The sequence below is a fragment of the Ceratotherium simum genome, chromosome 26, assembly GCF_057802395.1.
Source record: "Ceratotherium simum simum isolate JZ-2026a chromosome 26, ASM5780239v1, whole genome shotgun sequence".
Lineage (NCBI taxonomy): Eukaryota > Metazoa > Chordata > Mammalia > Perissodactyla > Rhinocerotidae > Ceratotherium > Ceratotherium simum.
The window spans coordinates 32,229,604-32,250,504 of NC_141925.1; the positions used below are offsets into that span (position 1 = coordinate 32,229,604).

Consider the following 20,901-nt stretch of genomic DNA (forward strand, 5'->3'; position numbering starts at 1 on the left):
TCCTCCCACCCCCTCATCCCGTCGCCCGGGCGGTACCTCCACTTGGGCCTCCTCCCAGGCATCCAGGCGGACTGACTTCACCTTGCTGACCTGGGGGATGTTCCGGTGGATTCCAGAGCAGCTCAGGCAGATGAACACCCCGAGGGTGTAGGAGGCCCAGTCAGGATCTGGAAGGGAAAGGCCAGATGGTCAGGGAGGGCTGAAAGAGGGTCTACCCCAGAGGGAGGTGGAGCACCGGAGCAGGCCTCTTTCTGGCCTCAGTCTCTCCGTCAGTGCACCGAGAAGCTGGCGAGAAGACCCTGAAGTTCACTGGTCTGTGGGCCTTAAAAGGGGGTCCCTGCTGCCTGCCAGATGAGCAGCCCTGCCCATCACCCTAGCTGCCCCCGGGAATAGAGCTCTCCCCAAACACCCTGCATGGACAAACCGCAGCTGTGGGGGATGCCGGGATGACGGGGACATCTGAGAATGGATGAGGTGTTGACGACAGCATGCGATCAGAGCCAATTTTGTCAGCATGACAAGGACGCTGACTTGACTGCATGCGACACACTCAGGGATGGCACATCTTGATGTCAAGTTTACTTGAAAAGGTTCAACGGAAGCGCGTGTGCGCGTGTAGATGCAGCAATCACAGCTGCGTGCTCACAATCATTGATTTGAACAGGGTGTGTGAGTGGTGAGTACAACTGTGTCCACATTTCCACGGGTTTGAAATCTTCCACACTGAACTACAGCAAAGGGAACACCGTGGAATGTGCCGCTTGTTAAATTGGGGTGGCGGTAAGTGGGGGCTGGTGGCGTGACCCTCCCCATTTCATGTCCCCCTAGTGATGACTAAGTGACAGAGGCCGGGCTGCTGAAAGGAGTCCTACGAGAAGATCCCTCTGGAAAGGGACAGTCGTCTCTGAAATACTTCCATTTTCAAGTAAAGCTTCTCCTGGATCAGGCTGGCTTAAATCAAGATGCCCGACAGCTCCCGGCCAAGGCCACCAGCTTGAGCGGGCATCCCCAGGAGGCCAGGCTGCACCCACACCCAAAACCAGCCAACATCCACCCACACCTGTCAGAGAGCACAGTGTTGATCCCACACTGCGGTCACTCCACCTAGGGGCCCGGGAGTCCACAGACCCGGGGATTGCCGGGGTCAGCTGTGTGGACACCCCCTGCCCTGGGTCTGGGCAGACACTTTCCTCCTCATAAGACAGGGCTGGGAGGTGGCTGTGTCCATGTGCAGGCCGGTTCATGCCATCCCTGCCCTACGGAGGATGTGGCCCTGCACCTCCCTTCAGGGACCTCCAGAGAACCCACCCTGGCACCAGGAGGGTCAGCGCCCTCCTCAGACATCAAACACGCAGTCCACGGGCCCACAGCCCAATGCTGTGTGTGAGTGTGTGGGGAGTGTGCACGTGTGAGTGTGAATGTGTGTAGTAGAGGTATGCATGTGGGTGTGATGCATGTGTGAGTGTGTGTGTAGGGGTGTGCATGTGGTTGAGTATGCATGTGTGTATGTAGAAGTCACACATGTGAGTGTAAGGGTGTGTATGTGTAAGTGTGCATGTGTGTACATAGGAGTGTGCATGTGTGAGTATATGTACGTAGGAGTGTGCATGTGAGTGTGTGCATAGGAGTGTGCACATGTGTGTGTACATATGGGTGTGCACGCAAGTGTGCATGTGTGAGAGTGTGTATGGATGGAGTGTGCATGTGGGTGTGTGTACATGTGAGTGTGTACATAGGAGGGTGCACATGTGTGTGTACATATCAGTATGCATGCATGCTGGTGGGTGTGAGTGTGCGTGTGTGTTTATGGAAGGGTATGCTGTGGGTGTGTGCATGAGTGTGTGTATGGATGGGTATACATGTGGGTGTGCATGTAAATATGTGTATGTAGGGGTGTGTACGTGAGTGTGCATGTGGGTGTGCATGTGTGAGTGTGTGTATGGAGGGGTGTGCATGTGGGTGTGTGCATGAGTGTGTGTATGGAGGGGTTTGCATCAGGATGTGTGCATGTGAGTATGTACCTAGGAGTGTGCACATGTGTGTGTGCATATGTGAGTGTGTGTAGGAGTATGCACAGGAGTGCTTGTGTGAATGTGTACAGTGTGTGTATGTAGGGGTGTGCAGATGTGAGTGTGCATGTGTGAGTGTGTAGGCGTGTGTATGGGCAGCAGGCACCTCCGGTTCCTGGGCCAATGACCCACCAGCCTGGAGCCCTGGGGGTACCAGCTCCTGCCTCCAGACTTGCAGCCACCAGAGGGCACCCGGCCACGCCCTGGGCCCAGGCCCAGCTCCTTGCTGGTTTTGGGGACAGGAACGAGCTGTTCGCAGGAAGACAGGAGAGGGGCGCAGGTGGGTGATGGGCAGGCGATGAGAATCGCCTGGTTCTGGTGGTTACAGGCGTTTCTCGCTCTCACCTCACAGCCCAGCTCACACAGTCCCTGCCCTGTTCCGTCTGAAGGCCCCTGCAGGGGTGTGACCAGCTCCAGGGTCAAGTGGAGGAAGTGGAGGCCAAGGAGGCAGGTCCCCAGCCCAAGACACACAGCCTCTCAGTGGCTCTCGGAATAGAGAAGTTTCAGGAGAAAAACCGCCCTGTCATCCCGAGGGCCCCTGGCCAGCCCCATGCAGACTCTCAGTGGGGTCTCTCCTACGGTGAATCGGCAGGTCGTTTATGGGGTGGGGGTGGCTGGTGCAGGAAGGTGCTCCTGCGGGTCTGCGGAGGTGCAGACGGAGATGTGCCCCCCACAGGCACGGGCTCCTGGACCAGGGACACAGAGCCCCTGCCCCCAGCCTCCTCCCTGTACTGGGGTTGGTTGACATCAGTGGCGGGGGGCAGCCAGAGATCCCCAGCCTCCGAGCCTTGGTTCTGAGGGGCCCTCCCCCCAGCTCAGAAGAGCTGTGAAGGGAGGGGAAGGAAAGGCCAGTGGCCCACCCACCGGCACACTGTCCTCATGACAACCCATCCGTCCCCTCCCCGCATCTGCCCTCCTCCCCGTTGGCCCACAGTCCACTGGCCAGGGAGACAGAGCAGTACTTTGAAGATGTGCATCATGTCCATTTTCCATCTGGAAGCCTCGGAGACTTTCACCACTTCTCCGGCTCAGAGGGCTGCGGCCGGGGCGTTACACCCCCATTTCCAACCCGCATGCCCCAGCTCCAAGGCCACGGCTTACAGGGCCTCCCCCTCCCACACCGCCCACCAGCGGGGGTGCCCCCCACACTTCCCAGTCACAACACCCTTCTCATTTCTCCACAGCATCCGCCAGTCCCAGTGTTTCAGTTTATTTGCCTGTTTACCGTTCACGATCGGTCTTGACCCCCAGAACGTAAAGGAGTGAGGGGTCAAGCACGCTGCGGTGCCCTCTCAGCAGCCCAGGCCTGGTGCCGACAGACGTTAGGTACCCAGTGACCACTCGGGGGACACCCAGGGACAGGCCACCACCCCCACTGCCCTGAACGCTGACCTGGGGAAGTGCTTTGGAGGCGAGGGTGTGGCAGCGGCCAGAAGGGGGTCTGCAGAGAGAGCAGGGCCTGGGCGTGTGGAGGGTGGGCAGTAGGGGCCTTGGTGGAGAGAAGGCCACATCCCTCAGCTCTGAGCCTCCCTGGGGGGCGGGAGCGGAAGGGAATGCTGAGGGTCAGAGAGCCACAGATTGACTGACCTCCAGCCCAAGCGCTCCAGCAGCTCAGGGACAAAAGCCCCCCCGCCGGGACCAAGTTTTCACAGGGACCTGGGGTGCGGAGAGCAAGCCCAGTGTCACAGCCCCTGTGACTCCATGACCCCACGCTCTGAGTCAGTCCTGTGTCCCCCAGTGTGTTCTCCCTACGTGTTTGTGTCATTTTCAAGAAACTGCTTGGCTGGTCCCTCCCAGGCCCTGCCCCACGCCCCCCTGTCCTGTGGGCCCAGGTGCTCAGCAGGCACAGCCCCCAGCTGCTCTGGACACGGCGGGCACCCACCCTCCTGGGGCCGCAGGAACGGGCTCCCTCTTTGTGAAATGCTGCCCAACAGGAAATGAGGAAATCGAGACTGAAGGCCAGCAGTCGGAGAGAAAGTGAACGGGAGGAAGGCACACAACCAGACACGCCACCAGCCGGGGGGCCCAGGCCGTGTGGCTCCGCCGGGGGAGACGCGACCCCTCAGTGCTGGGCCCAGGCCGGAGGAGGTGGAGGGGGCAGATTTTTGGCTAGCAAATCACCTCAGGGCGGAGCCCCAGGCTTCCTCCCGGAGCCAGATGGGGGGCTGTGGCTCCCCTGCACCCTGGTGCTCAGCAGGGGAGGATGCCGGGGAGGACTGACCTGAGCTCCTGCAGCCTGAACACGCTCCACGGCTGAGCAGACCTGCTGGCTAAGCAGCTGGGCCCACTCCATCCCACCCCTCACAAAACAGTGCCTCCGCTTCTCCTCTGTGAGATGAATGTAACTCCAAGGAGGACACTGAGGCTGCTAATGCAGGAAAGCACGGAGGACAGCGCCCAGCACGCAGAGAGCCTAGGAACGGCAGCTCTCACGTGGTGACCACACATCTCAGTTTGCAGGATTGTCCAGGTCGCACTGCTGTCTGGGGGGATTATTAACGGCCTCTCCTTCACCCTCAGATGTGTTCCAGTTCACAGAACTTCCTCAGCCCCCCAGTAACAAGTCTGGCAGAGACGGCTGGGGACCGCCACTGTCCCTTTCTCCTCCTTCTGGGTCACAGCTCCGTGGCACTTCCCAGCATCCCTTGCAGCTCAGTGCAGCCATGGGATGGAATTCTGGCCAGTGAAATGTGAGCAGAGGGATCGATGTCCCTCCAGGCCTGGCCAATAGCCACCGCCCATTGGCCATGCTCTGTGCCCCCATCCTTGGCTGATGGGGGCTCTGAGGAGAGAGGAGGGGTCTGGCCCGAGTCACTGCCTGGAGGAGAGAGCCCTGGAGAGCGGGACAGGACCCGCTGCAAGGACTGTGCTGTGGGTGAGCAACAGGTCACAGCTCTGAGATGTGGGGCTGTTTGTTACAGCAGCTAGCCTCCCTGACTGGCAGAGTCTGTCTCCCCATTAACTGTGGGCTTCTTGGGGACCTAAGTCCCAACACACCCAGGATCCAGCACAGGCCAGCTGCTCAGCAAGTGTTCATGATGAATGACCAAACAAACGCCCTACTTCCTCAGAATCCCCACTTCTCAAGAGACCACAGGCCTTCTCCTCCCCATTCGGTTGCTCAACAAACATCTGCCAGGCGGTGTCCTGTGCAGGCTTTGGGGGAAGAATGGGGTTGCAGGAGTGGCAGACAGCTTATAGTTATACGCTGTCCTGGAGAATGAGTGGAAAAGGACAAACTGAAGTCTCAGAACAGGGAGAATCCAGGCTTCACCCACTGGGCTCCGTCTTCCCCAGAATCCTTCAAAAGCTGCTCAGTAACAGCTGTGCACAGAGCACCTGGCAGGCACGAAGCCTTGGGCAAGTGGCAGCTCTTTCTAGGCCTCACCTTCCTCACCTGTAAGATGGGACAATATCAGTCACTTGAAAGGGGGTGAAGGATGAAATGAGCCCAACTAGGAAAGTCACTGGGTGCCCGGGAGACCCCACTTTTCACAGCTCGGTGATATTGCCGTGTTCTGCTCTGAGTGTGGACCTCTGGCCCAGGCCTCCCTCCTCACGGCCTTTATCTACTCATATGAAAATTCTGAGATCGTCTGAACAAAGACCACCAAACACTCCTGCCCAGCCAAGGGGCAAGGACGCCTGTGCCTACCCATCCTCCATTCTCGTACAGAGGCCCTGGGACAAGGCCGTCTATCTCCTGGACTGGAAGACCTATTTACAGAATAGGTTAGTGGGGATTGGCAAACTGGAGCCCTTGGGCCGGTTTTTGTAAATAAAGTTTTATTGGCACACAGCCACGCCCATCATTTACATTTTGTCTGTGGCTGCTTTTTTGAAGAAGATGACGACTAGCCCTGAGCTAACATCTGTTGCCAATCCTCTTCTTTCTGCTGAGGAAGATTGGCCCTGGGCTAACATCTGTGCCCATTTTCCTCTACTTTATATGTGGGACGCCTGCCACAGCATGGCTTGACGAGTGGTGTGCAGGTCCACGCCTGGGATGGGAATCCAAGAACCCCAGGCCTCTGAAGCGGAGTGCGCGAACTTAACCACCATGCCACCAGGCCGGCCTCTGTCCTTGGCTGCTTTTGCAGTACAACGGCAGAGTTAAGTGGTTGTGACAGAGAATGCATGGCCCGAGAAGCCTAAAACATTTACTATCTGGCCCTTTAAAAACAGTTTGCCAAGCCTTGCTTTAGGGGGAAAAATGGATGTGACGCAGACAAGTGAGCCCAAGGAAGGCATATGATCAGAATTGACAGCTTACAGCCATTGCCAAGATTATTCCTCTTTGACAACAAGACACCAGGTTCAAGTAGAGGTTACAAACTTGCCCGATATCTCATAACCAGCACAAGGACGCCCTGGTGTACGTACAACTGAAGGCTGTCTGATCCAAGCCTTCCTGCCTACCTGGGGTGTGTGTGTGCAAATATGCACACGTGTGTGCATGTCCACAAACACAACCTGAGCAGCTGATTTCTAAAGAAGGCTCAAAGAAGGTTAGAATTAAGAAATGGAGACTCTAAACTTTTACATAAGAATAAGAAGACAAAAGCCAGTTAAGTCAAGCGTGTTAATGGCAGGGGCAACACAAAGTTGCCACTTGAAGAGTAGGAAGTTTGTATCTTTCTTAAAAGCTTTGCAAAGAGACATTGTTACACACCGACTAGAATGGCTAAAATTTAAAAGACATACTACCAAGTGTCAACGAGGATGGGGAGCATCTGGGATTCTCATACACTGCTGGCAAGAGTGTAAATTGGTTCAACCCACTTTGGAAAACAATTTGGCAGTTGCTTACATAATTAAACACATCTCTCTCCTATAACCCAGCAATTCTACTCCTAGGTATCCACCCAAGAGAAATGAAAACATGTCCACAAAAAGATTTGCCTATTCAATATATATATATATAAAGTATAAATATATACTTTATATATATATATTTATATATATTATATATATTATATATATAAATATATAAAAAGTATAAAAACCATGACCAGCAGGGGTTTATGCCAGGAATGCAAGGCTGGCTTAACATTTGAAAATCAATCAGTGTAACTCACTATATTTACAGATTAAAAAAGAAAAACAATATGATCGTCTCAATAGATGCAGAAAATTCATTTGACAAAATGTAACATCCTGTTAAAAATCCCCAGAAAACTAGGAATAGAGGAGAATTTCCCTGACTTGATGTAAGGCTCATGAAATATCTACTGCTGACCACATGCTTAACAGAGAAAGACTGCTTTCCCCCAAGATCAGGAACAAGACAGGAAGGTCTGTTCTAGTCACTTCTATTCAACATGGAACTGGAGGTTCTAGTCAGAGCAATAAGGCAATAAAAAGAAATAAAAACCATCCAGATTGGAAAGGAAGAAATAAAACTGCTTTTATTCATAGACAACATGATTATGTCTATGTAGAAAACCCGATGGATTCTGCAAAAACACTACTAGGATAAACAAGGTTGTAGGATACAAGGTAAAGATACAAAAATCAACTGTATTTCTATAAACCAGCAACAAGCAATTGGAAATTGAACATTTAAAAATACCATTTACAATCTGGAGATTGTCGCACAACAACATAAATGTTCTTAATACTGAACTATACGCTTAGAAGAAGGTAAAATGGTAAATTTCGTGTTACATGTATTTTCCAACAATCAAAAAATTTTAAATACCACTTATAATATCATAAAAATATGAAATACTTAGGGGTCAATATGACAAAAGATACGCAAAACAGTAGACTGAGAACCACAAAATATTGCTGAGAGAAATGAAAGGGGACCTAAAGACGTGCAGAGAGGTGCCATTTTCACAGGTCGGAAGACTTGATATTGTTAAGGTAGAAACTCTTTCCAAATTAATCTACAGATTCAATACAATCCCAATCAGAATTCCAGCACGGTTTTTAAAATATGAATTGACAAGCTGATTCTAAAATTCACATGCAAACACAGGGGCCTGAGAATAGCTAAAACAACTGTGAAAAAGGACAAATATGGAGACACACTACTGGGTTTTAGGATTTATTGTAAAGCTACAGTTATCAAGACGGTGTGGTACTGGCATAAAAACAGACCAACAGATCCAGAAATAGACCCACACGTATGTGGATAACTAGTTATTGACAAAGGTATAAAAGCAATTCAGTGGAGAAAGAATAACCTTTCAACAAATGGGGCTGGAACAGGTAGATACGACCTGCAAAATATTAACCTCTCAATACACACAAAAAGTAACTCAAGACGCATCATAGTGCTAAATGTAAAACCTAAAACCAGAAAGCTTCCAAAACAAAACAGGAGAAAAATCTTTGTGACCTTGGGTCACCAAAAGCAGAACCTATTTTTTTAAAAAAAGGATAAATTGGCCTCATCAGAATTTTTTAAAAATCCGCTCTTTGAAAGACACTAGTTAAGGGAATGAAAAGGCAAGTCACACTGGAGACATTTGGGAAATCATGTTTCTGACAAAGGACTTGTGTGCAAACTATACAAAGAACTATTCAGACTCAACAATAAGAAAACAAACAACCAATTAGAAAAACAGGCAAAAGACTGCAACAGACTCTTGACCAAAGAGGCAAATAAGCATGAGAAAGATGCTCCACATCATTCGTCACCAGGGAAGGGGGACTGACGGCAAGGGGTCCGCGGGAGCCTTGGGGTGACAGTGACGTTCTACGTTTGAGCTGTGATCACGGCGACTCTGCCAGCTGCACACTTAGAAGGGGTGCGTTTTACTGTCTATAAATCACACCTCAGTAAAGGGAATTTTACAGAGAAGCTGGTGCGTCTACAACCCCAGCACCACCCCACAGACTAGAGAAGCAGAAAAAGCAGGGCCTCGTAGGACACACCCTCCCTCTCCCAGAGGCAATGCCCAGCTGGCACCTGGGGGGCCACAGGGGCCGATCCAGAGGCCTGGCCTTGGAGAAGGAAGCAGCAGGGCTCTCCCAGGCATCCTCCAGATGCTCAAACCTGCCAGTGGTGGCAGCAGGAGCCAGCACCCCCCACCCCCACCCCACCCCAGGCCTATCCCCCATCCTCGGCCCACCACCCCTTTGGCCTTGGCCTCTCTTCCACCCGGTGTAACAAGCACTTCCGCCTCGTGCCTGGCTAATGATTGACCACATTCTCTCACTTCGTCCCCACAATTGCCTTGAAGCTCAATCTTGTCATCAGTCCAGTTCTACAGAATAAGGCAAATAAAGCCCAGAGAGGGTCAGACACTTGCCTGAGTGTCTGCCACACGGTGGCAGAGCTGGGATTGGACCACTGGCATTTGTCTTCCAAAGCCCACCCCCTACCCCTGAACCACCTTCCTAGTTCAATGCAGACAGGTGATAGGAAGTGTACAGTGGGCCAGGACAGTCACCTGGGGCCCCAGGCTGACGAGGAAGCCCGTCTATCATCCCTGGAGGTGCCCCCCTTCCCTCTGCCCCCCTCCAGGGGCTGGTGGGGAAAAGGCAGAAAGACAGTCTGAAAGAGGAGGTGTTTTGACCAAAAGCCCAGCCTCCACACTGCACCCTCCCCGTCTGAACCACAGTGAACAAGGGGGTCCCTGCTGGGGAGCCCCCAACCACAGCAAGGAGCTCTGTGCTGCACCACAGCAAAGGCCACCGGGAGCCCAAGCAGGAGGCCTTCCCGGAGGAAGCCGAGTGCTGGGCAAGGAAGGACCAGCTGGAAGGACAGAGGTAAGAGGGGTGGAGGCCCAGGGGGTGGGCACAGCCCCCCACTGGGTCTGCCCGCCTCCACATGAGCCCCCCATTGGGTCTGCCCGCCTCCACACGAGCCCCCCATTGGGTCTGCCCACCTCCACATGAGCCCCCCATCAGAGCCAGGAGAGAGGCAGGAGGAGTAGGGTGTCCACATGTACATAAAAGCCCACAGGCCTGAGCCCAGAGACACTCTGGTGGAAGAAGGACCCCCCAGTGGGAGGAGACCTGGCCCCACACACCAGCACCGGGACCCCCTTAGCCCCAGGCAGGAGGGCCCCACGCCCTAGTAACTAGCTCTGCCCTGGCTGCACCCCCTCCCCAAAGAGCAAGGAGCTGCAGGAACACAGACAAGCCTCCAGAGGCTGCCCTGCTCCTCTGTGGCCTCTTTTGGGCGCCTGGACTCAAGAATTCCCTGCCCAACGGCCTGGAGTCAGCCTTCAGGGCCTGTGTCCCCCCAGGACAGACCAAGAGGCCGCTATGTGCACCCTGGACCCAAGGGTGGCCAAGGGCATGGGCTGGTATGGGTGGAGTGGATGGAGGCCCTGCAGGAAGAGGAGGGTAGGAGAGAGGGGCCTGAGTCTCCATTTATACTCCAGCCCCGCCTCCACAAATGTCATGGCTGCCCTGCGCTGCCTCTGGCCTCACCCTGAGTTGGGGTGACCGCCCAGGGCCGACTCTGCTCCAGGCCGCCAGCTTCCTCCTGGCTCCCCTCCCCCAACTCCCCCTTCCTTCTCCCTGCCCTCCCATCTGCCCTCCATCTGCCCCTGCTCTGCCCTGCCCTCTCCTAAGGCACTCCGAGGTGACTCAGCCCCCTCACCGTTTCCGGGAGCCTGAATGAGGCACCTGGGCAGGTGAGGCACATCCTGGGGCTGAGCCAGGTGGAGCAGGTGTGTCCCCTGGGCCAGGACCCAGCAGGGGAGAGAAGGGTGTGTGGTGGAACCTGCTGATGGAACTGCGGGTCTGGCAGAGCCCTGTGGCCCAGCCCAGAGAACTTTGCTCTTCCCCAGGCTGAGGCCCAGCAGTGAGGAGGGCTGAGATCTGGTAGAGCTGGCAGAAGGTGGCAGAAGGTGGGGGGGGCGGGGCAGGGCGCCAGCCTAGGGGCTCACAGCCCCGTGTTCACCACCCACCACAGTTACCATCTCCAGAGGCCGCTCCGTCCCCACATGCAGCAACCGTCTTGCGCCACAATCCAGGTGCTCCCCCCTCCAACCCCCCGCTGCACTTGCCCCTGTTTCTACCGTCATCACCTCCCCACACAGGCAGCCTGGAGTTTGTTCTGTTCATCCTCCATCTCCCCGGTCCCTCTCCATCAAATGCCCCTGTCCAGACACCGCTGGCCTCCATGGCACTTAGCCCTGTCCATCCTAGACCGGGCAGCATCTGGCCGGGCCACCCGCCTCCTGCGGTCCTCCCACCCACAGCCACCCTTCCGGCTCTGTGTGCCCTCTCTGCAGGGCACCCACCCCTGCATCTCATCTGGCCTCTTGGCTATAAACACAGTATATTGGAGCTAGATCAAAGTGGTAGCACAACAGTAGGAAGGTTCTAAATGCTAATGAATTGTTAATGCTAATAATGTGCTAATAATCACTTTTAATGGTCAATTTTATATTATGTGAATTTCACCTCAATTAAGAAAAAGAAACATTTACACACCTTCAGCTATTTTCCACCCAGTTTCTATCTCCAGCCTCTTCCTCCAGAACTTTCCTCAGCCCCAGGCTCACATCTCCACTAGGGGTCTATGGCGGCTTCTCCATCTTAACCCCCCAAACCAGCTCCTGGTCCCCACCCTGATTCCCTAGGGCCATCCTCACCTTCTTCAGCCTTGACTAAAGTCCAGAGTGTCCTTGTCTCTCTCTGTCCTCCCCCCCAACCCGGAGTGCCGGCAAATTCTATTCCTCAAATTCCAAAACATACCCACGACTTGACTAGTCCTCACCAGATCCCCGACACCACCCTACACGAAGCCACTGCCACTCTTGTCACATGATCCCAAAGCATCCTAACGGTCTCCCTGCCTCTACTCGCTTCCGTCTGCCCAGGACACCCCTCTGCTCACATTCCTCCTTCCAGAGCACCCCAGTGTTCCCTCTGAGCTCGTCCCCACCCCCGCTCTGCACACACGGCCTCCTTGCTTCTCCCTTCAACACACAGAGCTCTTGGGGGCTGCCACGCCTGCTACACGCACCCCCTTCTGGAGGAGCCATCTCCCCCTCTGCAGATAACTAGCACCCCGTTTTCTTATCCACCTCTCCCCACATTGCGTTCTAGTAACATCCTCACTCGGATGTTACATGGGATGTAACACACATGGGATGAGTGACCCCATCCCATGGCCACACCCTAACCCCAGTCGTCGCCACCTCAGCAGTCCCGCTGACCTGCCCCGACTACCCTGAGCCTCCAGACCCCCACTCACCACTCCCTTCACTTCTTCTCCTCGCCCTGTCTCCATGGCCCGCCATCATACAACGTTGAGCTCCTCTCTCCACCCACCAAAGCCTGTGCCCGAGGAGCTGAATGTTCTAGAGAAAGACACACGACTACTCAGAAGGCACTCTGTTTCATTCAGGACCATGGAACTCACGGGAACTCAACAGCATCCAGCAAACGGGCTACACTCTCCTAACATGTCGTCGCTCTTCAGAATGGCCTTCACACCGTCTCCTTTCCCCTCCAGCCTCCTGAGCCTCACCCTCGGCTGACGACCCAGCCTTCTTCTTCATGCGGTCCAACATAAACGCCTCCGCGGCTCCTTCGTGCCCTCGGTCCTGCCAGCATTCATCGCAGGGCTCTGCTGCCTTTCAGAGGACAACTCCAGAGGCTGCCACCAGCTCCTGCCGTCCCTCCTCACCCCGCCAGGACCTCCATGCTGCCCGAGTCGGTGGTCAGTTTGTGCTCTTCTCCGACCCACCTCTCCATACACCAGTGCCCACTCCTCTTCCTCAAAGCACTCTCTTCACATGGCGTCTACCACTGTGCTCTTTGGGTCTCCGCCTTCCCTGGCTGTTCCTCCTTGGCCTCCTCTGCTGGCTCAGCTTCTAACCATAGGGGTGCTCAGGGCACAGGCCCACATCCCTCCTCCATCACTACCCCTGGGACCCCCGCATAGATCAGGCCATCCTTGCTAAATGCATCAAAGGCCTGTCACATAACCAGGGCGACCTTTGCCCCATGTGCCGCCAGCATTTCTCTCTGTTGTTCCAAAGCCTTCCATCACATTCAACTCATCTTCTTCCTGTCCCTTAAACTGGCTATGCCTGGACCAAGGGTGTTTGGATAGCTGTTCCAACAGCCTGGAATGTCCTTCCTCCAGATTTGTGAAGACTTAACTCCTTTCCATCATGCAAGTCTCAGCTGGAATATCATTTTTTCTGACCACTCTTGACACGGTAGCCATCAACAGCCACCGTCCTCACACGGCTTGTTTCTGCCATTGCACTGGTCACGCTCTGCCTGTCTTATCTCTGTATGTAGTCACTTGTGCATTGTCTGTCTCCCCTCACTAGAAGGTACATGCATGAGCAAAGACCTTGTCTGGCTTGCAGGACCACACACAGCAAGTCACTCAGGACACGTGCACAGGATGGAGGAAGAAGCCATGCCTGCACCGGAGTGCAGAGGTGGGTGGCCAACCGAAGGCTCAGCCCTCACAGGCCTCTGGCTCCCATGGGCACATCAGGAAGCCACGCTGCCATTGTGCCAACTCTGCAAAGTGGCAGGATGCCTGCGGTTCAGGGTCAGGAGGCAGGTCTGCCCCCAGCCCCAGACTCTGACTCTGACTCATCGCTGTTCATCTCTGGGCCTAGAAACTGTCCGGGACAGACTGGATGGAGTGCCCATACGGAGAGGATTGTGGGAAGATGGTGGAGCAGGAAGCACTAGGAATCTATCTCCTTGCCTGGAAAACAATGGCACTGGCAGAATCTGTCTGATGTAACTATTTTGGAACTCTGGAGTCTGTTGAAGTCTTGCAACTTCCAGGGAAAGACTTGGACATAAACTGCAGTTAATTTTAGTCAATTTTAGCTCTGAGCACAGTAGCGGCTACCCACCCCCTGCCCCGACCTGCGGCAGGCAGCTGTGCACATGTTCCTGGAACAGCTTACACACAGTTGCAGGAGCCAGAGTGGGCAAAGAGGACCCTGTCCTCCAAGTATCAGGGTCTGTGTTCTTTTTTTTTTTTTTTTGTGAGGAAGATCAGCCCCGAGCTAAGATCCATGCTAATCCTCCTCTTTTTGCTGAGGAAGACTGGCTCTGAGCTAACATCTATTGCCAATCCTCCTCCTTTTTTCCCCCCAAAGCCCCAGTAGATAGTTGTATGTCATAGTTCACATCCTTCTAGTAGCTGCACGTAGGACGCAGCCTCAGCATGGCCGGAGAAGCGGTGCGTCGGTGCGCGCCCGGGATCCGAACCTGAGCCGCCAGTAGCGGAGCGTGCACACTTAACCGCCAAGCCATGGGGCCGGCCCAGGGTCTGTGTTCTGATCACTGATTGCTGCTTCTGATCACAGAGGTGCCAACAAAAAAGGGTGCAGCCATTGTTGCACTCCCCCCATTGTTGGAAGCCCCTCCACTCTGGCTGAAGTGACTTCCAGGGGATTAAAAGGGCCAGTGTTGTTTCCCCCCTTTCATTATTTGCTTTTCCCCTTTTGGAGGCCAGATATTAAAGACTAGGACATTCATAAGCAAACTGCATGTACAGGAAAATTAGAAAGTGACTGTGCATGCTCAGGGAAAGGCACAGGCTCAGAAAAGGCCTGAGAAGACCTTAAGTTTATACCCCAGGCTGATCCTCAGCACAGAGTGAGCCTACAACAACTAGAAAGAAAAAAAAAAATAACCGAAAACAGCAAACCCTGGGGAAGGGGAAAATCTGATTCCAGTGTTACCACATTACTAGATTCAAATATCTGCGTTCAACAGAAAATCTCAAGGTACACAAAGAAATGGGAAAGTATGGCTCATTAAAAGAAAAAATAAATCAACAGAATCCATCCCTAAAAGACCTAATGGCAGATATACTAGACCAAGACTTTAAAACACAGTCTTAAAAATGCTCAAATAAAAAAAGGAAGATGTAGAGAAAGTCAAGAAAATGATATATAAACAAAATGGAAACATCAGTAAAAAGATAGAAAAAATAAAAAGAAACCAAAAAGAAATTCTGCAGTTAAATGAACATAACTGAAATGAAAAATTCACTAGAGGGAGTCAAAGAAAGATTTGAGCAGGGAGAAGAAAGAATCAGTGAACTTGAAGATAAGACAATGAAATTATCAAAATTGAGGAACAGACAGAAAAAAGATTGAAGAAAAGTGAACAGAATATACGGGACCAGTGGGACACCATCAAGAGGACCAACATGTGCATCACAGGTGTACAAGAAGGAGGAGAGAAAAATTGGCAGAAAAGAATATTTGAAGAAGTATGGCTGAAAACTTCCCAAATTTGATTAAAGACATGAATATAAATATCCAAGAAGTTTGACGAACTCCAATTAAGATGAACTCAAAGAAGCATACACTGAGACACATTATAATCAAACTTTCAAAAGACAAAGAGAGAATCTTGAAAGCAGCAAGAGAGAAGCGACACATCACATACAAGGGATCCTCAACTAGATTATGAGCAGATTTCTCATCAGAAATATTAGAGGCAGAACACAGTGGGCCAATATACTCAAAGGGGTCAAAGAAAGAAACTGTCAGTCAAGAATCCTATATCCAGGAAAACTGTTCTTCAAAAGTGAGGGAGAAATCAAGACATTCCCAGATAAACAAAAGCTGAGGGAGTTTGTGACCACTAGACCTGCCTGCAAGAAATGTTCACAGGAGTCCTGCAGGTAAAACGAAAGGACACTCGACAGTGCCTCAAACACACTTGGAGAAATAAAGATCTCAGTAAAGGATAATACATGGGCAAGTAGAAAAGCTAGTATTATTGTAACAATGGTTCGTAACTGTACTTTTTGGTTTCTACATAATGTAAGAGGCTAATACATTTAGAGAGAAAAACTATTATTAATGTAAAAGTTAGCATTACTGTAACTTTGGTGTGTAACTCCAAATCTTGCTTTTTACATAATTTAAGAGACTAATGCAGCTAAAAGAATTATTTGTTTATCTTTTGGGGCACACAATTATAAAGATATAATTTTGTGACATCAACAACTGAAAAGAGTGAAGATGGAGTTATAAAGGAGCACAGTCTCTGTATGTTATTGAAGTTAAGCTGGTATAAATTGAAATTAGGATGTTATGAATTTAGGATGTTAAATGTAATCTCCACGGTAACCAAAAAGAAAATAGCTATAGAATATACACAAAAGGAAATTAAAAACAAATTTAAGAATTTCACTACAAAAAGAATTGAATAAACACAAAAGAATACAGGAACACAGGGAATAAAACCCAAAAAGCTACAGGGAATATAGAACACAAATAGCACAATGACAGAAGTCAGTGCCTTCTTATCAGTAATTACTTTATGTGTAAACTCTCCAATCAAAAGACAGAGATTGGCAGAATGGATAAAAAGATATGATTTAACTATATTCTATTGACAAAAGACTCACTTAGATCCAAAGACACAAACAGGTTGAATGTGAAATGGAAAAGATAGTCCATGCAAACAACAACCAAAAGAGAGCAAGAGTGGCTATACGAACATCAGACAGAATAGAATTTAAATCAAAAATGTTACAAGAGACAAAGAAAGACATTATAATTAATAAAAGCCTCGATACAACAAGAAGATATAATAATTATAAACATTTATGCACCTAATGACAGACCATCAAAATATATGAAGCAAAAACTGACAGAATTGAAGGGAAAAATAGACAGTTTTACAATAATAGTTGGAGACTTCAACACCCCACTCACAATAATGGATAGAACAACCAGACAGAAGATAAGTAAGAAAATAGAGGACTTAACACAATAGACCAACTAGATCTAATAGAAATATACAGAACACTCAACCCAATAACAACAGAATACACATTCTTCTCAAGTGCACAGGGGACATTTTCCAGGATAGACCATATGTTAGGCCACAAATTCAGTCTCAATAGATTTAAAAAGATAGCTATCATACAAAGTGTCTTCTCTAACAAGGGGATGAAGTGAGAAATTAGTAACATAAAGAAAACTGGAAAATTCACAAAATTGTGGAAATTAAACAACACATTTCTAAACAACCAATGGATCTAAGAAGAAATCAAAGGGGGAAATTAGAAGATACCTACAGATGAGTGAAAATGATAACACAACAGACCAAAACTTATGGGATGCAGCAAAAGCAGTACTAAAGGAGAAGTTTTTAGCTATAAATGATCACATTAAAAAAACGAGAAAAATCTCAAATCAACAGCCTAACTTTACAAGTTAAGGAACTAGAAAAAGAAGAACTAAACGCAAAGCAAGAGGAAAGAAGGAAAAATAATAAAGATTAGAGCAGACATAAATGAAATAGAGAATAGAAAAACAATACAGAACATAAATGAAACCAAAAGTTGGTTCTTCAAAAAGATCAACAAAACTGACTAACCTTTAGCAAGATGGACAAAGAAAAAAAGAGAGAAGACTCAAATTACTAAAATCAGAAATGAAAGTGGGGACATTACAAACAATATAACAGATAAAAACAATGATAAGAGAGTACTATGATCAACCGTATGCCAACAAATTGGATAACCTAGATGAAATGGACAAATTCTCAGAAACACAAAACCCACCAAGACTAAATCAAGAAGAAATAGACAATCTGAGTAGACCTATAACTAATAAGGAGACTGAAACAGTAAGCAAAAATCTCTCGACAAAGAAAAGCCCTGCACCTGATGGCTTTGCTGGTGAATTCCATCAAACATTTAAGGGAGAATTAATATCAATCCTTCTCAAACTTTTCCAAAAAACTGAAGTGGAGAGAACAATTCCTAACTCATTCTATGAGGCCAGTATAACCCTGATACCAAAGCCAGACAAAGACACTGCAAGAAAAGAAAACTACAGACCAATATCCCTTATGAACATGGATGCAAAAATCCTCAACAAAATACTAGCAAACTGAATTCAGCAGCATATTTAAGAATTATACACCATGACCAAGTGGGATTTTATTCCTGGAATGCAAGGATGGTTCAACACATGAAATCAATCAATGAAATACCCCACATTAACAGAATGAAAGGGAAAAAACACATCATCTCAATTGATGAAGAAAAAGTATTTGACAAAATTCAACACTCTTGCATAAAAACACTCAACAAAAAAGGAATAGAAGAAAACTACCTCCACATAATAAAAGTCATATATGAAAGACCCACAGCAAACATCATACTCAATGGTGAAAGACTGAAAGCTTTTCTTCTAAGATCTGGAAAAAGGCAACGATGTTCATTTTCGCCACTTCTATTCAACATAGTACTGGAAGTTCTAGCCATAGCAATTAGGCAAGAAAAAGAAATAGGCGTCCAAATTGCAAAGAAAGAAGTAAAGTTACCTGTTTGCAGATGATGTGATTTTATATGTAGAAAATCCTAAAAGCTCCACAAAAAACTGTTATAACTAATAAACAAATTCAGCAAAATAGGAGGATACAAAGTCAACACACAGTTGCATTTCTTTTTTGTGTGTGTGAGGAAGATCAGCCCTGAGCTAACATCTGCCAATCCTCCTGTTTTTTTTGCTGAGGAAGACTGGCCCTGGGCTAACATGCATGCCCATCTTCCTCCACTTTATATGGGATGCCACCACAGCATGGCTTGACAAGTGGTGTGTCAGTGCACGCCCGGGATCCGAACTGGCGAACCCCGGGCCGCTGCAGCAGAGCGCATGCAATTAACCACTTGTGCCCCCTCAGTGCATTTCTGGGCTAGCCCCCTCAGTTGCATTTCTATACACAAATAATGAACAATATGAAAAGAAATTACAAAAACAGTTCCATTTACAATGGCATCAAAAAGAATAAAATACCTAGGAATTGACTTAACCAAGGAGGTGAAAGACTTGTACAATGAAAACTACAAAACATTGCTGAAACAAATTAAAGAAGACATAAATAAATGGAACCACATCCCATGTCCATGGATTGGAAGAATTAATATTGTTAAAATGTCAGCATTAGCCAAAGTGATCTAAAAGTTCAATGTAATCCCTTCCTCAGCAAAAAGAGGAGGATTAGCATGGATGTTAGCTCAGGGTTGATCTTCCTCACAAAAAAAACAAAAAACAAAAAACAAAAACCAATGCATTAAAAGGATCATACATCATGATCAAGTGGTATTTATTCCAGGGATGAAATTGTGGTTCAATATTCATAAATCAATCAATGTGCAATACCACATTAACAAAATGAAGGATAGAAATCATATGATCATTTCAATAGATGCAGAAAACACATTTGACAAAATTCAACATCCACTTATGATGAAAACTCTAAACAAAGTAGGTACAGGGGGAACATACCTAAACATAATAAAAGCCATATATGACAAGCCCACAGCTAACATCATACTCACAGGTGAAAAACTGAAAGCTATCCCTCTAAGAACAGGAACCAGACAAGGATGCCCACTCTCACCACTCATATTCAACGTAGTATTGGAAGTCCTAGCCAGAGCAATTAGGCAAGAAAAAGAAATAAAAGGCATCCTAATCAGAAAGGAAGAAGTAAAACTGTCACTATTTGCAGATAACATGATATTATATATAGAAAACCCTAAAGATTCCATCAAAAAACTATTAGAAGTAATAAATTTATTCAGTAAAGTTGTAGGATACAAAATCAATATACAAAAACCTGTGGCATTTCTATCTACTAATAAAGAACTATCAGAAAGAGAAATTTTTAAAAACCTACTTACAATTGCATGAAAAAGAATAAAATACTTAGCATTAAATTTAGCCAAGGAGGTGAAAAATCTGAACACTGAAAACTATGAGACACCGACGAAAGAAATTGAAGACGACAAAAAAAAAAGGAACTATATTCTGTGCTCATGGATTGGAAGACTTAATATTGTTAAAATGTCCCTACTACCCAAAGCTATCTGCAGATTCAATGCAATCCCTATCAAAATTCCAATGGCATTTTCACAAAAATAGAACAAACAATCCAGGGCCGGCCCCGTGGCTTAGCGGTTAAGTGCGTGAGCTCCACTACTGGCGGCCCAGGTTCGGATCCCGGGTGCGCACCGACGCACCGCTTCTCCGGCCATGCTGAGGCCACGTCCCACATACAGCAACTAGAAGGATGTGCAACTGTGACATACAACTATCTACTGGGGCTTTGGGGCAAAAAAAGGAGGATTGGCAATAGACGTTAGCTCAGAGCCGGTCTTCCTCAGCAAAAAGAGGAGGATTAGCATGGATGTTAGCTCAGGACTGATCTTCCTCACAAAAAAAAAAAAAAGTTTCAAAAATGAAAAAGAACAAACAATCCTAAAATTTGTATGGAACCACAAAAGACCCCAAATAGCCAAGGCAATCTTGAGGAAGAGGAACAAAGCTGGAGGTATCACACTCCCTGATTTTAGTAATATAAAGCTACAGTAATCAAAATAGCAAGGTACTGGCATAAAAACAGACACATAGATCAATGGAACAGAATAGAGAGCCCAGAAATAAACCCAGGCATATATGGTCAATTTATGACAAAGAAGCCAAGAATATACAACGGGGAAAGAACAGCCTCTTCGATAAATGGTATCGGGAAAACTGGACAGCCACATGAAGAACGACACTGGACTGTTATCTTACACCATACACAAAAACTAACTCAAAATGAATTAAAAACTTGAATGTAAGACCTGAAACCATAAAACTCCTAGAAGAAAACAGAGGCAGTAAGCTCCTTGATATAGGTCTTGGTGATGATTTTTTTGAATCTGACACCAAAAGCAAAGGCAACAAAAGCAAAAATAAACAAGTGAGACTACATCAAACTAAAAAGCTTCTGCACAACAAAGGAAACCACCAACAAAATGAAAAGGCAGGCTACCGAACGGGAGAAAATATTTGTAAATCATATATCTGACAAGGGGTTAATATCAAAAATATATATAAGGAACTCATAC

The 20,901-nt window shown here is 48.5% G+C and overlaps 1 protein-coding gene across 4 annotated transcripts in view; it reads right to left on the reverse strand.

The window, feature by feature from the left end:
- Window positions 1-20,901, reverse strand: part of ADAP1 (ArfGAP with dual PH domains 1) — a 73,506-nt gene that overhangs the window by 40,788 nt on the left and 11,817 nt on the right. For 3 of the 4 annotated variants that reach the window (XM_087417442.1, XM_087417440.1, XM_004440903.3), the window contains exon 2: window positions 37-167. Coding sequence is in view for 2 of the 4 variants with exons in the window: in XM_004440903.3 (XP_004440960.1) it covers window positions 37-167 (131 nt within the window). In the remaining 2 variants the exon portion in view is untranslated. The remainder of the gene's footprint in view (window positions 1-36; window positions 168-20,901) is intronic. The other variant, XM_087417436.1, reaches the window with a different exon arrangement.